Here is a 17376-nt window from a genome sequence, read left to right on the forward strand (position 1 = left end):
GGGATGGGGTTGAAAAGCTAGTGGTATTCAATTATCATTATAGTGTTTTGCTGGGACTTATAGTCCTGCATAGCTGGTGGTATTCTGCATTGCTGTATAATGATTATACAGCAATGCAAAATAGCACCGACTATGCAGGACTATAAGTCCCAGCAATACGTTATATTAAGTAGGGATGCACCAGTGCCAACAATACTGGGCATTTTTTACGAATACTTGTGAAAATGCCCCGATACTAAACGCAGATATTGGCACTAAATGTTTAAACTGAAGCGGATGCCTGAGGTCCTGTTCTTGCTGGGGACCTGGGCAGCCTCCCTGTTAACCACACGTTGCCTGCTTTTATAGTGCCTTCCCATGGCGGTGGGGGGTTGGGGGGCCCTTCATGGTTTCTTGCCCCGGGGCCCTGAAGTTTCTAGTTACGCCTCTGCCCAGAATATGATAAATGGCGCTCTGAGGATTGATTGGTGGAAGCAACTGGAGCTGTCTGCTGTACAAACAGGAAGCCATGTTTGCAGTCACCACAGGTACTCTTTACCCTGTGCTAAACCCATTGTATTCGAACATACATTGTCTGCTTATGGCCCATGCAGTCACAGTAGAGAGGATTGCTTTCCAAAGGGATTATCAGGGAGGAAACTCCAAGCCTGCAGGCAAACATCAATTACCCACCAGTTACCTTTAGAATAGAGTAGGATCACATCACAGCTCTCACTTTCCTAAGTGTTTGCCAGTCCAAAATGTCCCTCTGTGGCCTACAAATTGGCTGAGGGTTAGGGAATAATAACATATTTCCAACGTGCAAAAAGACCTAAAAAAAACAACCCCCTTTCTGCATTTGCCCCCATTTTGTGGGACTGTAAAAATGTGGCCTTTCTTTACCCATAAAAATGCTTCTTTCTGCCCTAAAATGACCCTTTAACTATCCCAATGGAAATAGGACAGACGGGGAACCACCACAAAGCAATAGTTCATTTAAAAAGGTCAGTGTGGGGAAACAGCCAACATGTTTCATGGGCTCACACAATTCCCCCTTCATCAGGGCTGGAGTAAAGTGAAACTTAGTTCCTTTCTGGACTCACAGCCAAATGAATGGTGATCTGCCTGTTACCAGCGTCCGCGTTTCATGGAGATCTTGCAGAATAGAAATAGTTTGATCGGAACCTGCACATGCCTTTGACCTATCCCATCCCAGCTCCTGACACCCAGGCGGGCGCTAGAACAATTCCGTCTTTCTAACTGACAAAATGGCTGCCTTTTAAAGCATCCGGTCAGCTGCCAAATCCCTTTACATTGTGATTAATTACTGTAGTATATAATTCCATTGCTAATCTTCTTAGTGTCAGGTCCTTTTGGGAGTTTGTAAATAATATTTGAGGGTTGGAGACGTTGGTTCAGAGCTGTATGGCTCCAGAAACACATCTGACGGACGAAAAGAGGAAAAACAAAACAAAGCGTGTTACATTTTCTACTTTTCAGAAGAGGAAACTACGCCCAGATAGAAGTTCCTCTTGTGGCTGCTGTCTTTTTGGTTTTGGTGCTTTGACAAGATTCCAGTGCTGATCGCGTAGCGGCCATCTTGTTGATCTGAGATAAGATATGGAGGCGGTCATGTTTGCTGATGGCTGCTTTGTCTGTATCAAGCGATGGTATGGGAATATACTTCATGGTTTAGCTACATATCACTATATTTGGTCATGATGATAATGCGCTGGAGATTCTGATCGCTTCGTTATAGATTGGCGTGGATAGGGGTTATGTCAAAGAACGGCTTAAAGGGGCCCTGTCATGAGAGAAACATGGAGGCCGTCCTTTATCTCCTCAGAGTCTGACAATGCCGGACTTGTGACTTCTCTCTGACTTTTTCGAAGCAGGTCAGCAATAGCAGTTCCTGTATTTGTCTTGTGACAAGTTTGCTCTAAAGCGGTCATTCTGACCTGGGTGGTCCATGGCCATTGGATAGATTCAGTCAAGCTTTGGTATTAGTGGGCAAGCGGGTAAAGATGCTGCCACTCTGGTGTCCCCCCCAATCCCTCTAGCCTTAAAGATGGTGCTGCTTTGCACATTGCGCATGTCATTGACCATGCTCTGCCAGTTGCCTGGTTTGCATTCTTATGAACAGTACTTAGGATGGAACCTACTAATCACATGTTGCATCCTCAGGGGTGACCCCCCCCCCCCGGTTCCTGGCTCTTTAGGATTGAGTGAGTAAGGTGCAGGAATACATGGGGTGGTGGCATTTAGGTAGTGGTAGGGAGTAGAGGAAGAATGTTGGGAGCGGAGAAAGTTAAAGGTTCAGGACTTTTTATTACCATTTTAATAGGCCATAAAAGAGGGCAGAGTGAATGTCACAAGAAGTGGATGAATGGTTATATCCGATCCTCAGTTCCGTTGAGTGTCTTTAATCGCTTCAGGAACGCCGTACGTATATAAACAACGCTGTCCTGAAGCCGTTATACCAAGCTGCTTCACCAGCCGTGATCTTGGTACTGATTTTTTTTTTTTTTTACAGCTGGTGATGTCTGCGGCAGACAAGAGTTCTGGTCTGAGGAAGTCACATGGGGGCACAAAAACCGTTAAATCCTCCCAGGTGATCCTCAAGGTATAGGAATTGGACTATAGTCAGACTTTGAGAACAGGAAAAATAACCTCACAGAGAATTCCGTCTCTGGGGCGTGCCAATTAAACCATTTGTTTTTATGCCACGGGTTTAGATGGTCAAAAGTAGGGCTGCAACAACTAATCGACATAATCGATTATAATCGATTATTGAAAAAGTTGTCAACTTTTTCAATAATCGATTAATCGGCTTCCGATCAGTTGGCCCTGTTCACGGCTCCACACACGCTGCGCGCCGCACCTCTTCCCCACCTCACGCTCGCCGCTGCCAGACCCGCCCGCCCGCATCCACGCCGCACCTCCTCCCCGCCTCACACTCACCGCCCGCCCACATCCACGATTGGCACAGGGACGCGGGGAGATGTAGTAAGGAGGAGCAGGTGTGGGGGGATGACAGCCGCTGATAGACAGGTCCGATCTCAGAAGCAAGTTGCTGGAAGACTGCTCAGGTAAGCCTGCACCTTCCCCCCCACATGGTGCTCTATAATGTATTGCTGGGATTTGTATTCCTCTATAGCTGATGGTACATTGTGCTGTATATTATACATAGGAATACACATCCAGCAATACATTATACACTGTATGTATAATGTATTGCTGGGATTTGTTGTATTCCTATATAGCTGGTGATATACTGCACTGCACTGTATAGAGGACTACAAATCCCAGCAATAGTACATTATACAGCGCAATGCAGAATACCACCAGCTATAATGTACATTGCTGGGATTTGTTGTAGTCCTCTATAGCTGGTGATATTCTGCATTGCGCTGTATAATGTACTATTGCTGGGATTTGTAGTCCTCTATAGCCGGTGCAATTCTGCATTCATTGCTGTATAATTTTACACTTTCCTTTTCACTATATTGCACACCACACAATTTTTTTCCACCGCTCCAAGCTTGCTCCTGTGATGGACTACAATCTCAATACAAACTAGTAGTCCCATCACTGGAGCCATTTTTAATTTTTTTTTATTGTTTATCCGATTAACCGATTAATCGAACTTAATAATCGGCTAACTAATCGATTTTGAAAATAATCGTTAGCTGCAGCTCTAGTCAAAAGCTGTTGGCAAACCTTTTTGCATAAGCCATCTTGGTAATTATGGTCATTGATGCTTTACCTTAAAACTCCAATTTGTACAAGAAAAGAAAACCAATGATCACAAATGGCATTGCAGATTCTAAACTGTTTCTGTTCTGTAGATACTGAGAGAAGCCATTGTGATAACTTCGTCTAGTTAAGTAGGAGGAGAAAACCTGCATGTAGATGTACGGCTGGTATATCAGCATTGATGAGAGGGACACAGCAGCTCATGTGCAGGCAAGACTGGGGATATCAGAGATATTGAGGCTGCGTGGAGATTGTTCAAGCAATAAACTATGCAAATATTCGCTTCAGTTGATTGGATAATTGAATATTTGCACCATTTATAGCGTGAACATTCTCAACCCCTTTAGTAAACCAGCCTCAAGCTTTGCACCAACCTTTGGGAAAACCAATAAGACATGAGCAGGGGGATGAGATATCCAGGGTACTTCCGTGCATGAAGTTTGCACACACTCTTCCATTGCCTTGCTTGTGAGGGAACAAATCTGAACTGGCCAGCAGGTCACAAACCGTAGACTGGAATCCGTAGATCGGAAAGGTAAAATACGGAAATTGCAATGACAGATCTGCTTAATGAAATGGAGTTCCCCTTTAATAATCTTGCAACTGATAGCAAAATGTGGCATGGAAATGAGCAGTGCCGAGTATCATTTAGGACAATGGTTCTTCTTTTCTAATTGGTGATGGATCAGTAGAACAATTTGCATAGATGACAGATTAGGTCCGCAAGCCTCACAGGTAAAATAACCGCGGTCTGTGGGTGGGGACATCAGTTCCTTGTTCTCAGGACAGCGTGAGTACTCTCTCATATTTCATGTGTTGGGGGTTTGCCTGTTGTCTGGGTGGTCTAGCTTGGGCATGACTTTAAAATCAATATGAACATTCACTTTAAAAGGCCCAACGGGTCTCGACCACAAGGGTCCAAATATCGGTCTGCCACAAGGCAGCTGACTCGGCCGACCAGGAATCAGGCGGCATCAAAGCAGGAAATGTGGGGGGGGGGGTTTGCACATAGTCATTCTACAAATCTCACAGTAACCACGTCTACATCCATCCACTAAATAACTTCTTTGCACCCTGACATTTTTATTTTTTTATATATATTTTTTTCTCCTGATGCCTTTCCTTGTTCCACATTTGCACATGAAAAGACGGATCCTTTTTTTTGTTGTTTCTAGTATAAAGAGATGAGCCTTAAATAGCTGCAGCACGTTGGCTTCTATCAACCAGCGCCGTTTATCTCGCCTTCCCCGACCCCGCGCTGCAGATAATCTCTAGTGATGCTCCGGTCAAGTGTCTTGCCTGAGGAAGTCACGTGGCGGCACAAAAACCTTTAAATCCTCCCAGATTCTGTGTGTCTGGGTTGGATTGCATTCGCTGGCGAATGTCGGTGAGAATGGGGGATATGCGGCGGGCGGGGAGGGTGTATGCAGATGGGGATTAGACATTCAATTATCAGATTGCGGTCGGTGAATGTGTTTTATAATTGCAGCAAATCAATCCTCTGTCATTCTGTAAACAAGCCTCACAGCGTCCTATAACCCAAATGACAGATATCGATAAGCTGAGCTCCCTGCTGGCTTCATAGATTTCCTGAGGACACTGGGGATTAGATGTTCCACCTCTGAGCCGCCATGGTGTCTCAGTCCTCCTGCTTCAGCAGGTGTAATGTTATGTACATACAAAGAGGAGAGGACCCCCCGTAATGGCTGTGAGGAGCAGGAACTGGAGCCTCAGAGTAACTCTTATCAATGAGGTCTACCATTAGAATAATGTAACATTGTATCAAATACACTTTATTAGTATATTGTGTACATTTCTAGCCGAATGCCTGGAATGAGGTGCTGTGTGAACTCCGTGGCTCTGTGACACCTCGCACTTTTTGTTCACTTTGGACAGAAAATGGTGCATATTACATCATTTTAAACTGAATCAAGACGAGATGGAGGCAATGAGGAGAAGAGGCTTCTGGGTAGTCTGTATAATAAGATTCGTCAGTAACCATTATAACCAGTAACCAGTATAAAAAGAATTGTCAGTGGTTGGGGGCAGCCACTTCTCTCCATTGAGTACGCACAGACCTTGCACCATGCAAAACGCTGCCATGCCCGAGGGCATCATAAATGCAAATGCGGCCCCTCTGAAATCCCTGGCCAGCCTTTATTGCCCTGGGCCAGAGGATGTTTTTGTGTTGCATCCCACAAAAAATCAGAATGAAGAAAGAGCAATGTGTTTTAGTAAGGGTTCCAGGATGGACAGTCCACGTCAGTAGATTCAAGTGGTGAGAAAGTCGAATGTTCCTTTCACTTTTCGGACGTTGTGTGGATGTGGCCCTCGCCAGAGCAGACGTTTCCCTTAGAGGAAACAGAGAAGGGAGGTTGTGTAGGGAATAAAGCGTACTTGTTGTTTTGTTTTTATTTTCCAAAAACCAGTTTGCTGTCTGTCGGTGCGCTATAAAATTGTGATGTTAGCACCTGCAGTGATGTCATAAGATCCCAATGGATTGATTGTCTGGATTTTTCCTTCAACCTACAGTCCTGCCTGTTCTGTGTCACTAATGTCTCTCTTCTGCTCTCTCAGTACACAGGGCCTGACCCCAGTGAGTCTCCCATGTCACGGTATGACAGGACCCAGCCAACCCGGAACCACCGGACCAACCCTTGCTGCCTCTGCTGGTGTTGCTGCTGCAGCTGTTCCTGGTACGTTGCCGAGCCAGTATGTCTAATGTAATACATGGGGTTACCCTTAACCAGGGGTAGGTAACTCCAGCCTGTGGTAATTTGCTTCCGCTTTATCCAACTTGCATATGACTGTAAAGGTCGCTAAAAGATACATAGGTGAACCAGCGAGCCACACAAGAGAAATATATATTGAGCACGGTTCCCATGGCCGGCTATTTGGAAAAAGAGACAGGCGGGTGATCACAGTCTCGGAACCCAAGGCACTCTGCAAGAGATGCGGGGAATGTACCCGTCACTAGTGATGCCGCTGGGAGGAAGTGTCCCTAATGTCTCCCTCCACACCAGCAACATCTCTCTATGACATAGTCACCAGAAAGTTTTTCTAGTCGACCCGGTGACAGAGACTTGTCCAGCCCTGATTTAAAGTGACATTAAACCCTCAGATTTGTTAACATAAACCAATACTGTAAGGCACAGTAACCCATGGTTGTTTCCCTTCTCTTTGCTGCTCTTCCTTTTAAATCCTCATGTCTTCTCATGCTGGGGGAGAACTTCCCTTTGCAGCTCAGGGCCTCTTCCTGTAGTGCTGACTCAGGTTACAAACCAATACACAGACACCATGTAGCCATTCCAGAGACAAGGCAGTCTGCTGCAAATGGAAGTTCTCCCCAAGCATGAGAAGAGATACAGATTTAAAAGGAAGAGCAGCAAAGAGAAGAGAAACAACCATGGATTACAGTAAGGCGCACATTACAGTATTGTTTTATGTTAAAAAAATCTGAGGGTTTAATGTCACTTTAAGCTGATCTTTTCCACTTGAATGTCTAAAAGCATTAAAAAGATCCCAGTTACCTTTTATACTCCCTACAGGGCCTAAGAAGTCCTTTACTATATGAAGCGCTCGGGCAGAGTTCAAAGAGCAAGAGAAGAGATACATGATCTTTCATAAAACTGGCCAATTTCCACCTCCGCACTAGTTTATCACATAGAACATAAAGGGAATGTGTAGTTGTGTGTTCATGTTTTCTTTCTTTATTAAAAGTATATTAAAAAGGTAAAATATACTGTACATGCAGAACAGAATGGCTCCCTTATAAGTCAGCTCAGAATGGAGTTTCCATCAGGTAGTCACAAGTCATGATGGGCTCGGGCGTGTTCGCAGCTCCACGTGCCGAGCCTGCCAGGAAGCTGACAGCGCCGCAGCGCCAATCACAGTCACTGAGACATATCCCGATCTCTGCAGCTGCGGACCGGGATAATGTCTCAATGCCTGTGATTGGCGCTGTCAGCTTCCTGGCGGGCTTGGCAGGTGGAGCTGCGAACATGCCTGAGCCCATCACTAGTCACAAGGCAGGCATCTACTTCTGTGCTTAATTTAGCTAGCCCATAGCAGTCTGGGAATCCTTTGCCATGTATTACATTTAAAACTGTATTTCTTCCTCATCCATTGAGAGACACAGGAAGTCTTAAATCTTTGGGTTATACTGCCACCTAGAGGAGGATTGGACACTGGCAAACCAAAATGCTATAGAACAGCCCAGGATATCCCCCCCTGCTACCAGCATGATAGCTTATGTCTTAGGAGGATAGACGTCTTTTGATGTCATCTTTTGTGATGAGTTAAGACTCTTCTCTACTTTGCTGCTGGAGCTGTTTGTCTTTGAATACAGCAATCTGTGCCTGGCCTTAGAGTACTGCTTCTGAACCTTGCTGGCCTGAAGCATATTAATGAAGTTGATAAATTACATGCAGGTGTACCTGGAGGTAGCCAACTCCTCCTAATAAGGTGCAGGGACGCACTGGAGGCCCAGCAACCAAAAATGCACGCTGGGACTCCAGTGCGTCCCCCTAACCAAAAATAGTCAAACTAGAAAAAGTGGTGCATGCATGAATCTATAACCGGCCTTTATAGCAGGGCGCACATTGGGAAGGCCCTGCTATAAAGGCTGGTTATAGATTCATGCATGTACCATTTTTTCTATAGATAGTAAGCAGCTTTCCCTAGCTGGCAGCACCTGGACCCAGAGGTGTTCTAAGACCTGTGTTGCAGTTTGGGGTTGCCCAACATCTACCTCCTGGTTCAACAACAAGTTGGACAAGTTTGCCTTCAGGTGCAGGGATCCTCTAGTGGAACCAGTGACTGCTTTGGTGGCTCTGTTAGATCAGTACTCCATGATCAATGCCTTTCCTGCCCTGAAACTTCTACCGCCTTTACCTCACAGGATCAAGATGGGGCTTTCCAGTGCTTCTTTTTGCACTAGACTGGCACAGGCAGATGTGGTACACCAACCTGTTAAGACTCCTGGCATTTGCTCTGTGAGATGATCTGACTCAGATCATCAAGATCTTTAATTCCAAGGACTGATTTGCCATCCAGTTTCATGTTCGTGGCTTTAACGGCATTGCAGTTGAAGCTCAGGTGCTGAGGGACAGGGGCACATCTTGAGTCTGTGATTCCTACAGTGCTAAAAGCTAGTACGTTTACTTCCCACAATGTATATCATCAGACATGAAAGGCTTACCTCACTTGGTGTGAGTCACTGGGCTTATACTGCAGGGGTTTCTCCTTCCTGTAGCTGGGTTCTGAACAAGTGTTTGGCTTTCAGTACTATCAGTGGTCCGGTTTCTGCCCTTTTGTTTCAGAGACCATTGTCCTTTCACTCTTTGATTTGGACCTTTGTACAGAGGGGGTCTCCCATATACAGTATCTCCTCCCATCCTTTCCACTGTTACTCGTAGGATTTGTATCCGGTTCTCTCTGTGCTTCCAAAACTGCCATTTTGCCAATAAAAGACATTTATTTATTTGTTCTTACCCACAAGGTTGTGTTTCTTGTAGCCATCACCCGTATCGGGCAAGTGTCTATACTAGCAGCCTTATCCTGCAAGGAACCCTCTCTGGGTTTGCAAAGGGACAAGGTAGTATTGAAGCCAAGGACTTCTTTCTTGTCAATGGTAGTTTCTGCTTTTCACCTCAACCAGGACATTTTCTGCTCTCCCTCTGTGTTGGTCTAGTTCACCCAAAGGAAATGTCCCTCCATTGGATGTGATTCAGGCTGTGAGAGACTCGTACACTGTTATTTTGAGAAATCCCGGTTTCCTTTTTGTCATCCTGGATGGACCTGAAACAGTGCACTGGCTTCTTGTTCCAGCATCTGTAGGTGGCTCAGACAGACTATCATACAAGTATATTGTTTTTATCATCAAGCTTTTCATCATCAAGCAACTGTTTCTCAGATGAGCAACTCTGCCCCCTAGTCTTCTTTTCACACGTTCTCTATCTTCTGCCAGGTGGACAATTCAGGTCTCATCTGATGCCAACTTCTGGTGTGGGTCCTTCAGATGAGCCGCAGGCAGTTCCTAGTTCTGTGGGGTTTTCTTGGGCCTGTTAGCGTTTGGTTGATGTGCTGCCCACCCCTCAGTTGCCTGCATTTTGATGTAAGGGTTTAAGACTTCCTGTGTCCCACACTGGACGAGAAAGAATCATAGGCATTTTGTCACAGTAAAACCCTTTTCTTGCAGTCCATTGAGGTACACAGGTCCCATCCCTCTGTGTCTATGATCATTCTGTCAGAACTGATTTGATACAAAACTGAAGCATGTTGGTAGTGAGAGGGGCTATCCTGGGCTGGCCTACAGTTTCCTTCTCTCTTACTGTCCAATCCTGTAGGCGGCAGTATGACCTAAAGGTTTAAGGCTTCCTGTGGACTCTAAGTGGATGTTACAGTGAGTACCTACACACCATTCTTCTTTAGCTTTGGATAAAGTGGTGCTGGGTTAGAAGAACAAAGATCATTTAACACATACATATGAATCCATGAGTTGGTCAGGCTAACCGCTGCATGCTCTCTTCTTGGGTGCAGATGGCGACTGTGATTTCATCTTTTCTATTCTTATTTGTGTAATTATGTAATTAAGGACACGAATCACATCACCCTCGCTCTTTATGCTGCCTATTCTGTTCCTGTTTTATCATCTCAAATAATTCAGACCCTGTTATCTGTTTCATTCTGTCGTGGCCAGGAATGAAGACCGCAATAGACTTCGGAGGCTGTCTAGAGACACAAAGTTGGAGACCGTCTCTCACTGTGAGGTCTGGTAAGTGAAATTTCGTTCTGCAGGACAAAAGGGGTGCAATTCCAGCCAACAAGTGAGATCAACCAATGATATGAAAATGTTATCCCGAAAACTATGACCTTAGTCTGAGTAATCACATGCAGCCAGATTACAAAGACCACCTCACATGAGTATAACCGGTCCCTTACTGACCACTAAAGTGTATGGACAGATGGATGGAATGTAAGCTAAAGCTTCACACAACCCTCAAGAAAAACATTTCCGCAGAGGCATTGATGCCAATAACAGTATGATGGCAGAAATATTGTGCAATGAAATTATAAAAAGGCGCCAAATAATGAATGTGAAATACCTGTGCTGAAGTTCCTTGCCGAAATTGAACCATTTGGTGATATAAATGGAGCACGGGTTAAGAGAGTCTCAGAGTTCAGGAGGTGGAGACCACCCTTCGGGGAAGTAATTTCAGCCTCAGAAAAGGGACTCTTCAGGATATAGTAGATTTATCAAATACTATTTGTGAAGGGTTCATGTTTTAAGTGGAGTGTTCCTTTTAAATGGTAAGACTTGGGCTCCAGTATTTACATTCCGACCTTCTTCTCACTTGTCTCTCCAAGCAGCACAATGCCGTCCTCAGAAGAGGTGCACAGCTGGAGCCACTCCTTCGAGAAGCTGATGAAGAATCCCGCCGGGCGCAACGTGTTCCGCGAGTTTTTGCGCACCGAGTACAGCGAGGAGAACATGCTCTTCTGGCTGGCCTGCGAGGAGCTGAAGAAGGACAACAGCAAACACAGCATGGAAGAGAAGGCACGCATGATCTACGAGGATTACATCTCTATCTTGTCTCCGAAGGAGGTAAACGTGGCCACACCCAGAACCCAACCCCCTGTCCCAAAGCCCAAAGTATTTCCACCTAAACCACCCAGATCATCCGCAGCCACCAGAAATCACAGCCAACAAACTGACACGTGACTCGCTGATGCCTGCTGGCAGTGCTGCCAATTGCAGGTTCCAGAGACCCATGTAGCCAGCCGCATTGACCTATGACCTTTCTCCCAAAAGCACAAATATTTCCCGGGAGAGAAGTGCTGGTTTTTGATGGCAGCAATGGAAATCGGATGCTTAGACTGGTATTCAGAGGCAATTTTATACATATCTATCTAAAATAAGGGGAAAAGTTGAGCTGTGCTGATTTAAGAGTAACCCCCCCTCCCCCCTATCTTTTTTATTATTTATAGTGCATCAGGAAATATATAAAACGTTAATATCTTTTGTGAATTGCTAATGTGCATTATTGGTTTGACTCATGCTTGTGGTTGTACTGCCCTCTTGTGGGTAAATGGCTAACTGCAGGTATTTTTAGGTTGATAGTTTATCAACAGCATGGCAATAGCAGAAAGGCCACTCCGGCTGTAATACTCTGGGATTATAGGAGAAAGTGCCTCTGTGGGGATTGTATATTTTTGCCCTTCTACTCATGAAGCTCCCCTTTAAGGGGGCAGATTTTTATGGCAAAATAGTCATTAGGCAACACAGGTTTGTCATGTGATCATTGTCAGATTCTGACATGATTCATAGTGTGTATATTACTACATGTGATTCCTCCTGTTCCTTTCCCCAAGGATGCTTGCACGGGGTGCAGTAATAGCATTTAGGAACTATACATCTGCCTCTGTAAACCTGAACTGACAGAATTATAAACCAAAGATCAGTGTGCGACCGCTTCTACTGTAAGGTCGCACGACTTTCGTCTTCCGAGCTCGCTGGCAAACCTGCCGAAAATCGTGCGATTTTCGGCGGGTTGGTGGTGTGCTCGGGAGACGAATGCCGCACGGGCCGGTGTGCGCAAGCGCACACTGCCCGCACGGCACTCCAATCATGGGAAGCCCACCCCTCAGTGGGGAGGGCTTGTGATGATCGCAATTACGATCTGCCTGTCCAAGATGTGCAGATCGTTCGGAATTTTAATCACCTTACAACCATCGCACAACGAAAGTGGTGCAATGGTTGTAAGGTGTATGGGTAGCTTTAGATCCTCCTCCCAAAGATCTGTGGCTTGTGGAGCCGTAGAAGCCTTCACAGAGGATGAATGGCGGGTGTTCACAGAGGATGAATGGCGGGTGTTCACAGAGGATGAATGGCGGGTGTTCACAGAGGATGAATGGCGGGTGTTCACAGAGGATGAATGGCGGGTGTTAGTCTTGCAATGCCTCTTGGGACTTGTAGTTGCACCACAGCCGGAGGGCCGGAGTTTGCTCACCTCTGCAATACATTTTTGTGTGATTTATTCTCATAAGATATCATTGAGCTGCAACTGCCTATAGAATCTGTATTATGAATTGGGAAACATTTGTTATCAAAGATTTAGATTTGGCTAACACACATTGATTTATTTCACTTGGTGTCCCCGCACCCAGTGTGTCCCCGCACCAAGTGTGTCCCCGCACCCAGTGAAACATCGGCAGTTTGCAGCTCTTATTGAATCTTGCTGTTTGCATTTTCAGTGCTGCCCGGTGATACCTCCTCGCGTGTTGGGGGTATTTAAAGGGTAGACGGGGAGGAGGTACGATTTTACGCAATTTAGGAATTTTACTTTGTTTTTAATTTTTGTTTTTGTTTCATTTTCTGAATGTTGTGGGGTACAGGCGATTTCTCCTCGCTGGTGTGGAAGATTTTTAGGTGACCTGGTGGGTGGGGGGCTGGGCAGAGGTTCCGCTGCCTTAGTACATAACATAATCCACTTACTCATAAGGCCCCAGTCACTTACAGTCTGGGGCTCTGTTTACAGTGATGACTTTTCTGAACCCTCTGCCGAAAATTGAGACGTTGTGGATGTTTCATCTTCGTCTTTGTCGAGAAATGTGCATATGTCATTTGAGTTCTATTCACACTGCCAACCCCAGAAAGTAGATGGAAACCCCAGCGGGATGACATTTAGTTTGCGAGAAGGCCTATGTATCATAAACAATTGCCATTTTTTTCCCCCCCCCATTAAATATTGTTTTTACTTTTTCTCCATCTCAGAGTTTCTGATCCCCCTGCAGCCACTTCCTGTCTACATGCACTCAGTCCAGCATCAGCTGCACATCATTGCTCTGGTACGGGCAACCCGAAGGTGACAACGGTGGACCATGCCTGTACCAATGTGTGTCAGCACGGCCACTTGAAGTCTCAACCCAGGGGTGCATGTGACAGGGTGGAGCACAATTGGGAGGCAGTTGTCATCCTGTAACAGGAAGTGCCTGGACAAGAACCTCAGTTGCAGGATCATCAGGTATTCTTTTCACAAAAGATTGTAAAGGTTTGTAAACACGTGTTGAAAATAACATTAGCCTGTTAAAGCTTGTATGGGAAAGCAGCGCTTGGGATCTATTTTAAAGCAAAGCTGGACACAAAACATCTCCGCCGGCATTATGTAAAAAGCAACAAACCCTGATTATGGGGTTCCCCGTGTCACACACATGTTAGTGTTAAATACAGACTACAGAACACCTCCCACCTTATGGAGATGAAGAGAGGAAGTACTCACCCAAATGCTCTGATACTTACCCCCGATACCAGAACTTCTGGTCAGAGGGACATTTCCTCTAACCGGCAGTGCCGCAAGAGCACATGGAGCTGGCTTCCAGGCCAACCAGGAAGCTGGGCGGTCGGTAATGACTCTCTGCCCGGCTTCCTGATTGGCTGGGAAGCCAGCCCCATGCTGTTTAGCTGGCTCCATGTTGATTGGCCCGGAAGCCGGCTTCCTAAACAATCAGCATTGAGCTAGCCAAACAGCATGAAGCCAGCTTCCTGGCCAATCAGGAAGCCGGGCGGCAGGTAATGACAGGACTGTCTGGCTTCCAGATTGGCTGATAAGCCGGCTCCATGCTAGCGGAAGTACCACTATCGAATACCGAAAGACAAATATCGATACTCGATCCGAAAAAACGGTATTGGTGCATCCCTAATAAACACCCAAAACCTTGTAAGAGGACACGACACAATGCAAGATTTTTGGGTACTCAGCATTCCGAGGGATCCCACCGGAAAGAACGGTGACATCACGTTGCCTAGGCACTGCGGACGGACGCCAGGGTAAATATATTAGCTGACTTTAGGGTTGGGTGAAACAAAGGAACAGAACTTGCAGTGAAGGTGCTTTCAGGTATTTCCTGTGACTTGTATTGGAACTTAAACCTTTTTATTACAATTGAATATGACGTCACCTTGTCTGTTGTGGCCAACAGAAGATCCGGAGGAGGAGGTGGAGGTGCCTCATAGGTCAAGAACTCATTTGACGGAGACCCGTGCTTGATTCCTTGGCACAATGGTCTTCTCTATCGATGACGATGTTCTATTTGTCAAATCAAAGAATACTTTGATTGTGTTTTGAGTCATGTGACGCCGGAGGGCTTATTCTTTTTATTTGCGGTCCATGATCATGGTTTTATTGAGGTGAAAGCTCTGGCTGACGTAGTTTTAACCCTTTGGTGTAGCTGGTGAACGGCTTGTACTTGTTTGATGGGACCGACAATTGGGGGGGTCCTAGTGTGGAGGAGATCACTGAGAGACTGACACCCTTTGTCTAGTTATCAGCAGTGATTATGCTGCTTTGGCTGGAAGTATTCGATGTGTTGGCCTTCCTCTTATTGTAGTTTCATTGGCTGGGGGTTAAGTCCCCGTGGTGTCTCCTGCTGGTGAAATGTCTTGTACTTTCCTGTTAGACTGTGCTTGTGTGGAGATGGCTCAGAGACCAGTGTCCTCTGGTGGGTGTAGAGGAGAACTGAGGCCTGAGGTATCTGTTGGGGGTCTTATCCAATTGGTCCTAGCCTTGTCTTTGTGAGATAGAACGAGCACCTCAATGGTGACATGTCGTGGTGATGAGGTATAACTGCGGGGTGTACCTTGTGGGTTAGAGTTCTGCCTTACAGCCAGTGATTGTTATTTTTACTCGGCTAATCATTTCACTTCTTTTGTTGGGAGAGTTCTGTCTGTAAGAGACTTTTGGAGTTGGCATGTCGCTGTTTGGGTGAAATGTCATCAACTCCCAAGATGGACTCTCCAGAGAACTAGTTCACGTGTGAGCTCTATGAGTTTCTATAATAACCTGTTTGTATGAAGATGGGTCAGAGGGCGATACTCAGAACTCTGGGTACTTACACATGAACCTGGTTTAGTAGTTTACTTATTATTATTTTTTTGTATTGTACAAATGGTTCCCAATCCTGAAATAGAAGAACGAGCACTTCAATGGTTGAGCTGAGGCAATATATGTTGCAGTGATGTCACAGACTATGGACCGAAGAGGGGGTAGTCCACACTCTATTGTGATGCACACACATGTTACAGGCCTGTGGGGGCCTGGGACTGGAGCAGACGGGTGGGTTGTCCATGGCCTCCAAGCTTTCACTCAGCGATTCGAGTCTACTGTGCTTCCATGTACTCGCCCTTGGGGGGTCTACAGTGCTCTTGTGGTATTGCACTCGGGGGGGTCTACAGCACTATCATGGATTTGCACTTGAGGTCTGCAGCGCTCTCATTGGTGGGCCCTTGGGGGTCTACAGCACTTGTGTGGATTTGAACTCAGGTCTATGGCGCCCTGGGTCAACGCTCTTATCCACTGAGCTACTCGCCTCTGCTCAGCAACTCATGTGTTCATTCTCCTATTTCAGGAGTGATAAGTCGGCACAAATTCAGAAAGCAAAACTGAGATTCGAACCGGCGACTCCAAAATATCTGCTGGGCCATAGACGAGCGCCTAAACCTCTGAGCCAGGTGGCCCTTTGTCTAGCAGGCCCGTCATTCAGGACTTAGGAAGTGAAATGTGATCAGCGACTCTTATAAATTTAATTTAGAAGAACCGGGAATCGAACCTACGACTCCAAAATCACTTCTGGGCCCGGCTGCCAAACCCCTACGCCAGAGCCAAGGTCTGATGGTGGGGGTTTAGCAGCCAGCCCTTCAAACATCTGGAAGTAGGAAATCAGGAAAATATACTTAGTATATATATTAAAAAAAGATCATTGATTGTGAGTAAAAAGTGGGACTTAGAATATTTTTTCCTTCTTTGGATCAGCTGTGACTCAGACACTTAGCAGTCAGCCCTTTACACATCAAGACTTAGTACATACAATCATCATTGATGTGTTCCATTCATGATGTGCTCCTCCCATTTTGCATAATTGGCAGATTAATGAAGATTGGCACCAGGTGATCCAATATCCCTCCCGCCATCAATATTTATAATGAGCTGGGACTTATCTCTTCTTATTAATTTATGGGGTTGTGGGCAGAATGTTTAGCAGATGGGCTGTCCTCCAATTTCAGACCCACAGGTTGGGATGAGTTGATGATGATGACGGCACACAGGTTGGGTTGGGTTGAGTTGATGATGATGACGGCACACAGGTTGGGTTGAGTTGAGTTGATGATGATACGAGTTCAGTCTTAAGGTGGCCATACACTCTACAACCATCGCAAGACTTTAGTCTTGCGATGGTTGAAAAGGGATTAAAAAAACGTACGATCTGCCTATCTTGGACAGGCAGATCGCACTCTCGATCATCGCAAGCCCGCCCTCCTGAGGGGCGGGCTTCCGATGACCGCAATGCTGAACGGGCAGTGTGCGCGTGCGCACACCGGCCCGTTCAGCATTCATCTTCCGAGCACTGTTCTAACTAGCCGAGAATCGTACGATTCCCGGTTGGTTTTCGAACATGCTGGTTCGACAGAAGACGTGCGACCGTACAGTAGAAACGGTCGCACGTCTCCGTTCACACTGCTCGATTCTCGTACGAAAACCCGATCGCATACGATTATCGTACGATAATCGTGCAGTGTATGCGCACCTTTAGAGCCGGCTTACGGGATCTGTCATGAGGAACGGTAATAGCTGTGATCTCGGAGTT

At 46.0% G+C, this 17376-nt stretch overlaps 1 protein-coding gene across 1 annotated transcript in view; it reads left to right on the forward strand.

Annotated features, from left to right (window-relative positions):
* The window catches only part of RGS19 (regulator of G-protein signaling 19), a gene marked incomplete at its 3' end in the record, with an annotated part of 26188 nt that extends 12078 nt beyond the window's left edge, over positions 1-14110 (forward strand). Inside the window, exons 2-5 of the mRNA XM_018559916.1 lie at positions 6313-6431; positions 10436-10510; positions 11107-11347; positions 14105-14110. Coding sequence (XP_018415418.1) covers positions 6313-6431; positions 10436-10510; positions 11107-11347; positions 14105-14110 — 441 coding nt within the window. The remainder of the gene's footprint in view (positions 1-6312; positions 6432-10435; positions 10511-11106; positions 11348-14104) is intronic.
* Positions 14111-17376: the final 3266 nt, after the last annotated feature.

Source organism: Nanorana parkeri, unplaced genomic scaffold, assembly GCF_000935625.1.
Source record: "Nanorana parkeri isolate BGI_ZX_2015 unplaced genomic scaffold, ASM93562v1 scaffold17, whole genome shotgun sequence".
Lineage (NCBI taxonomy): Eukaryota > Metazoa > Chordata > Amphibia > Anura > Dicroglossidae > Nanorana > Nanorana parkeri.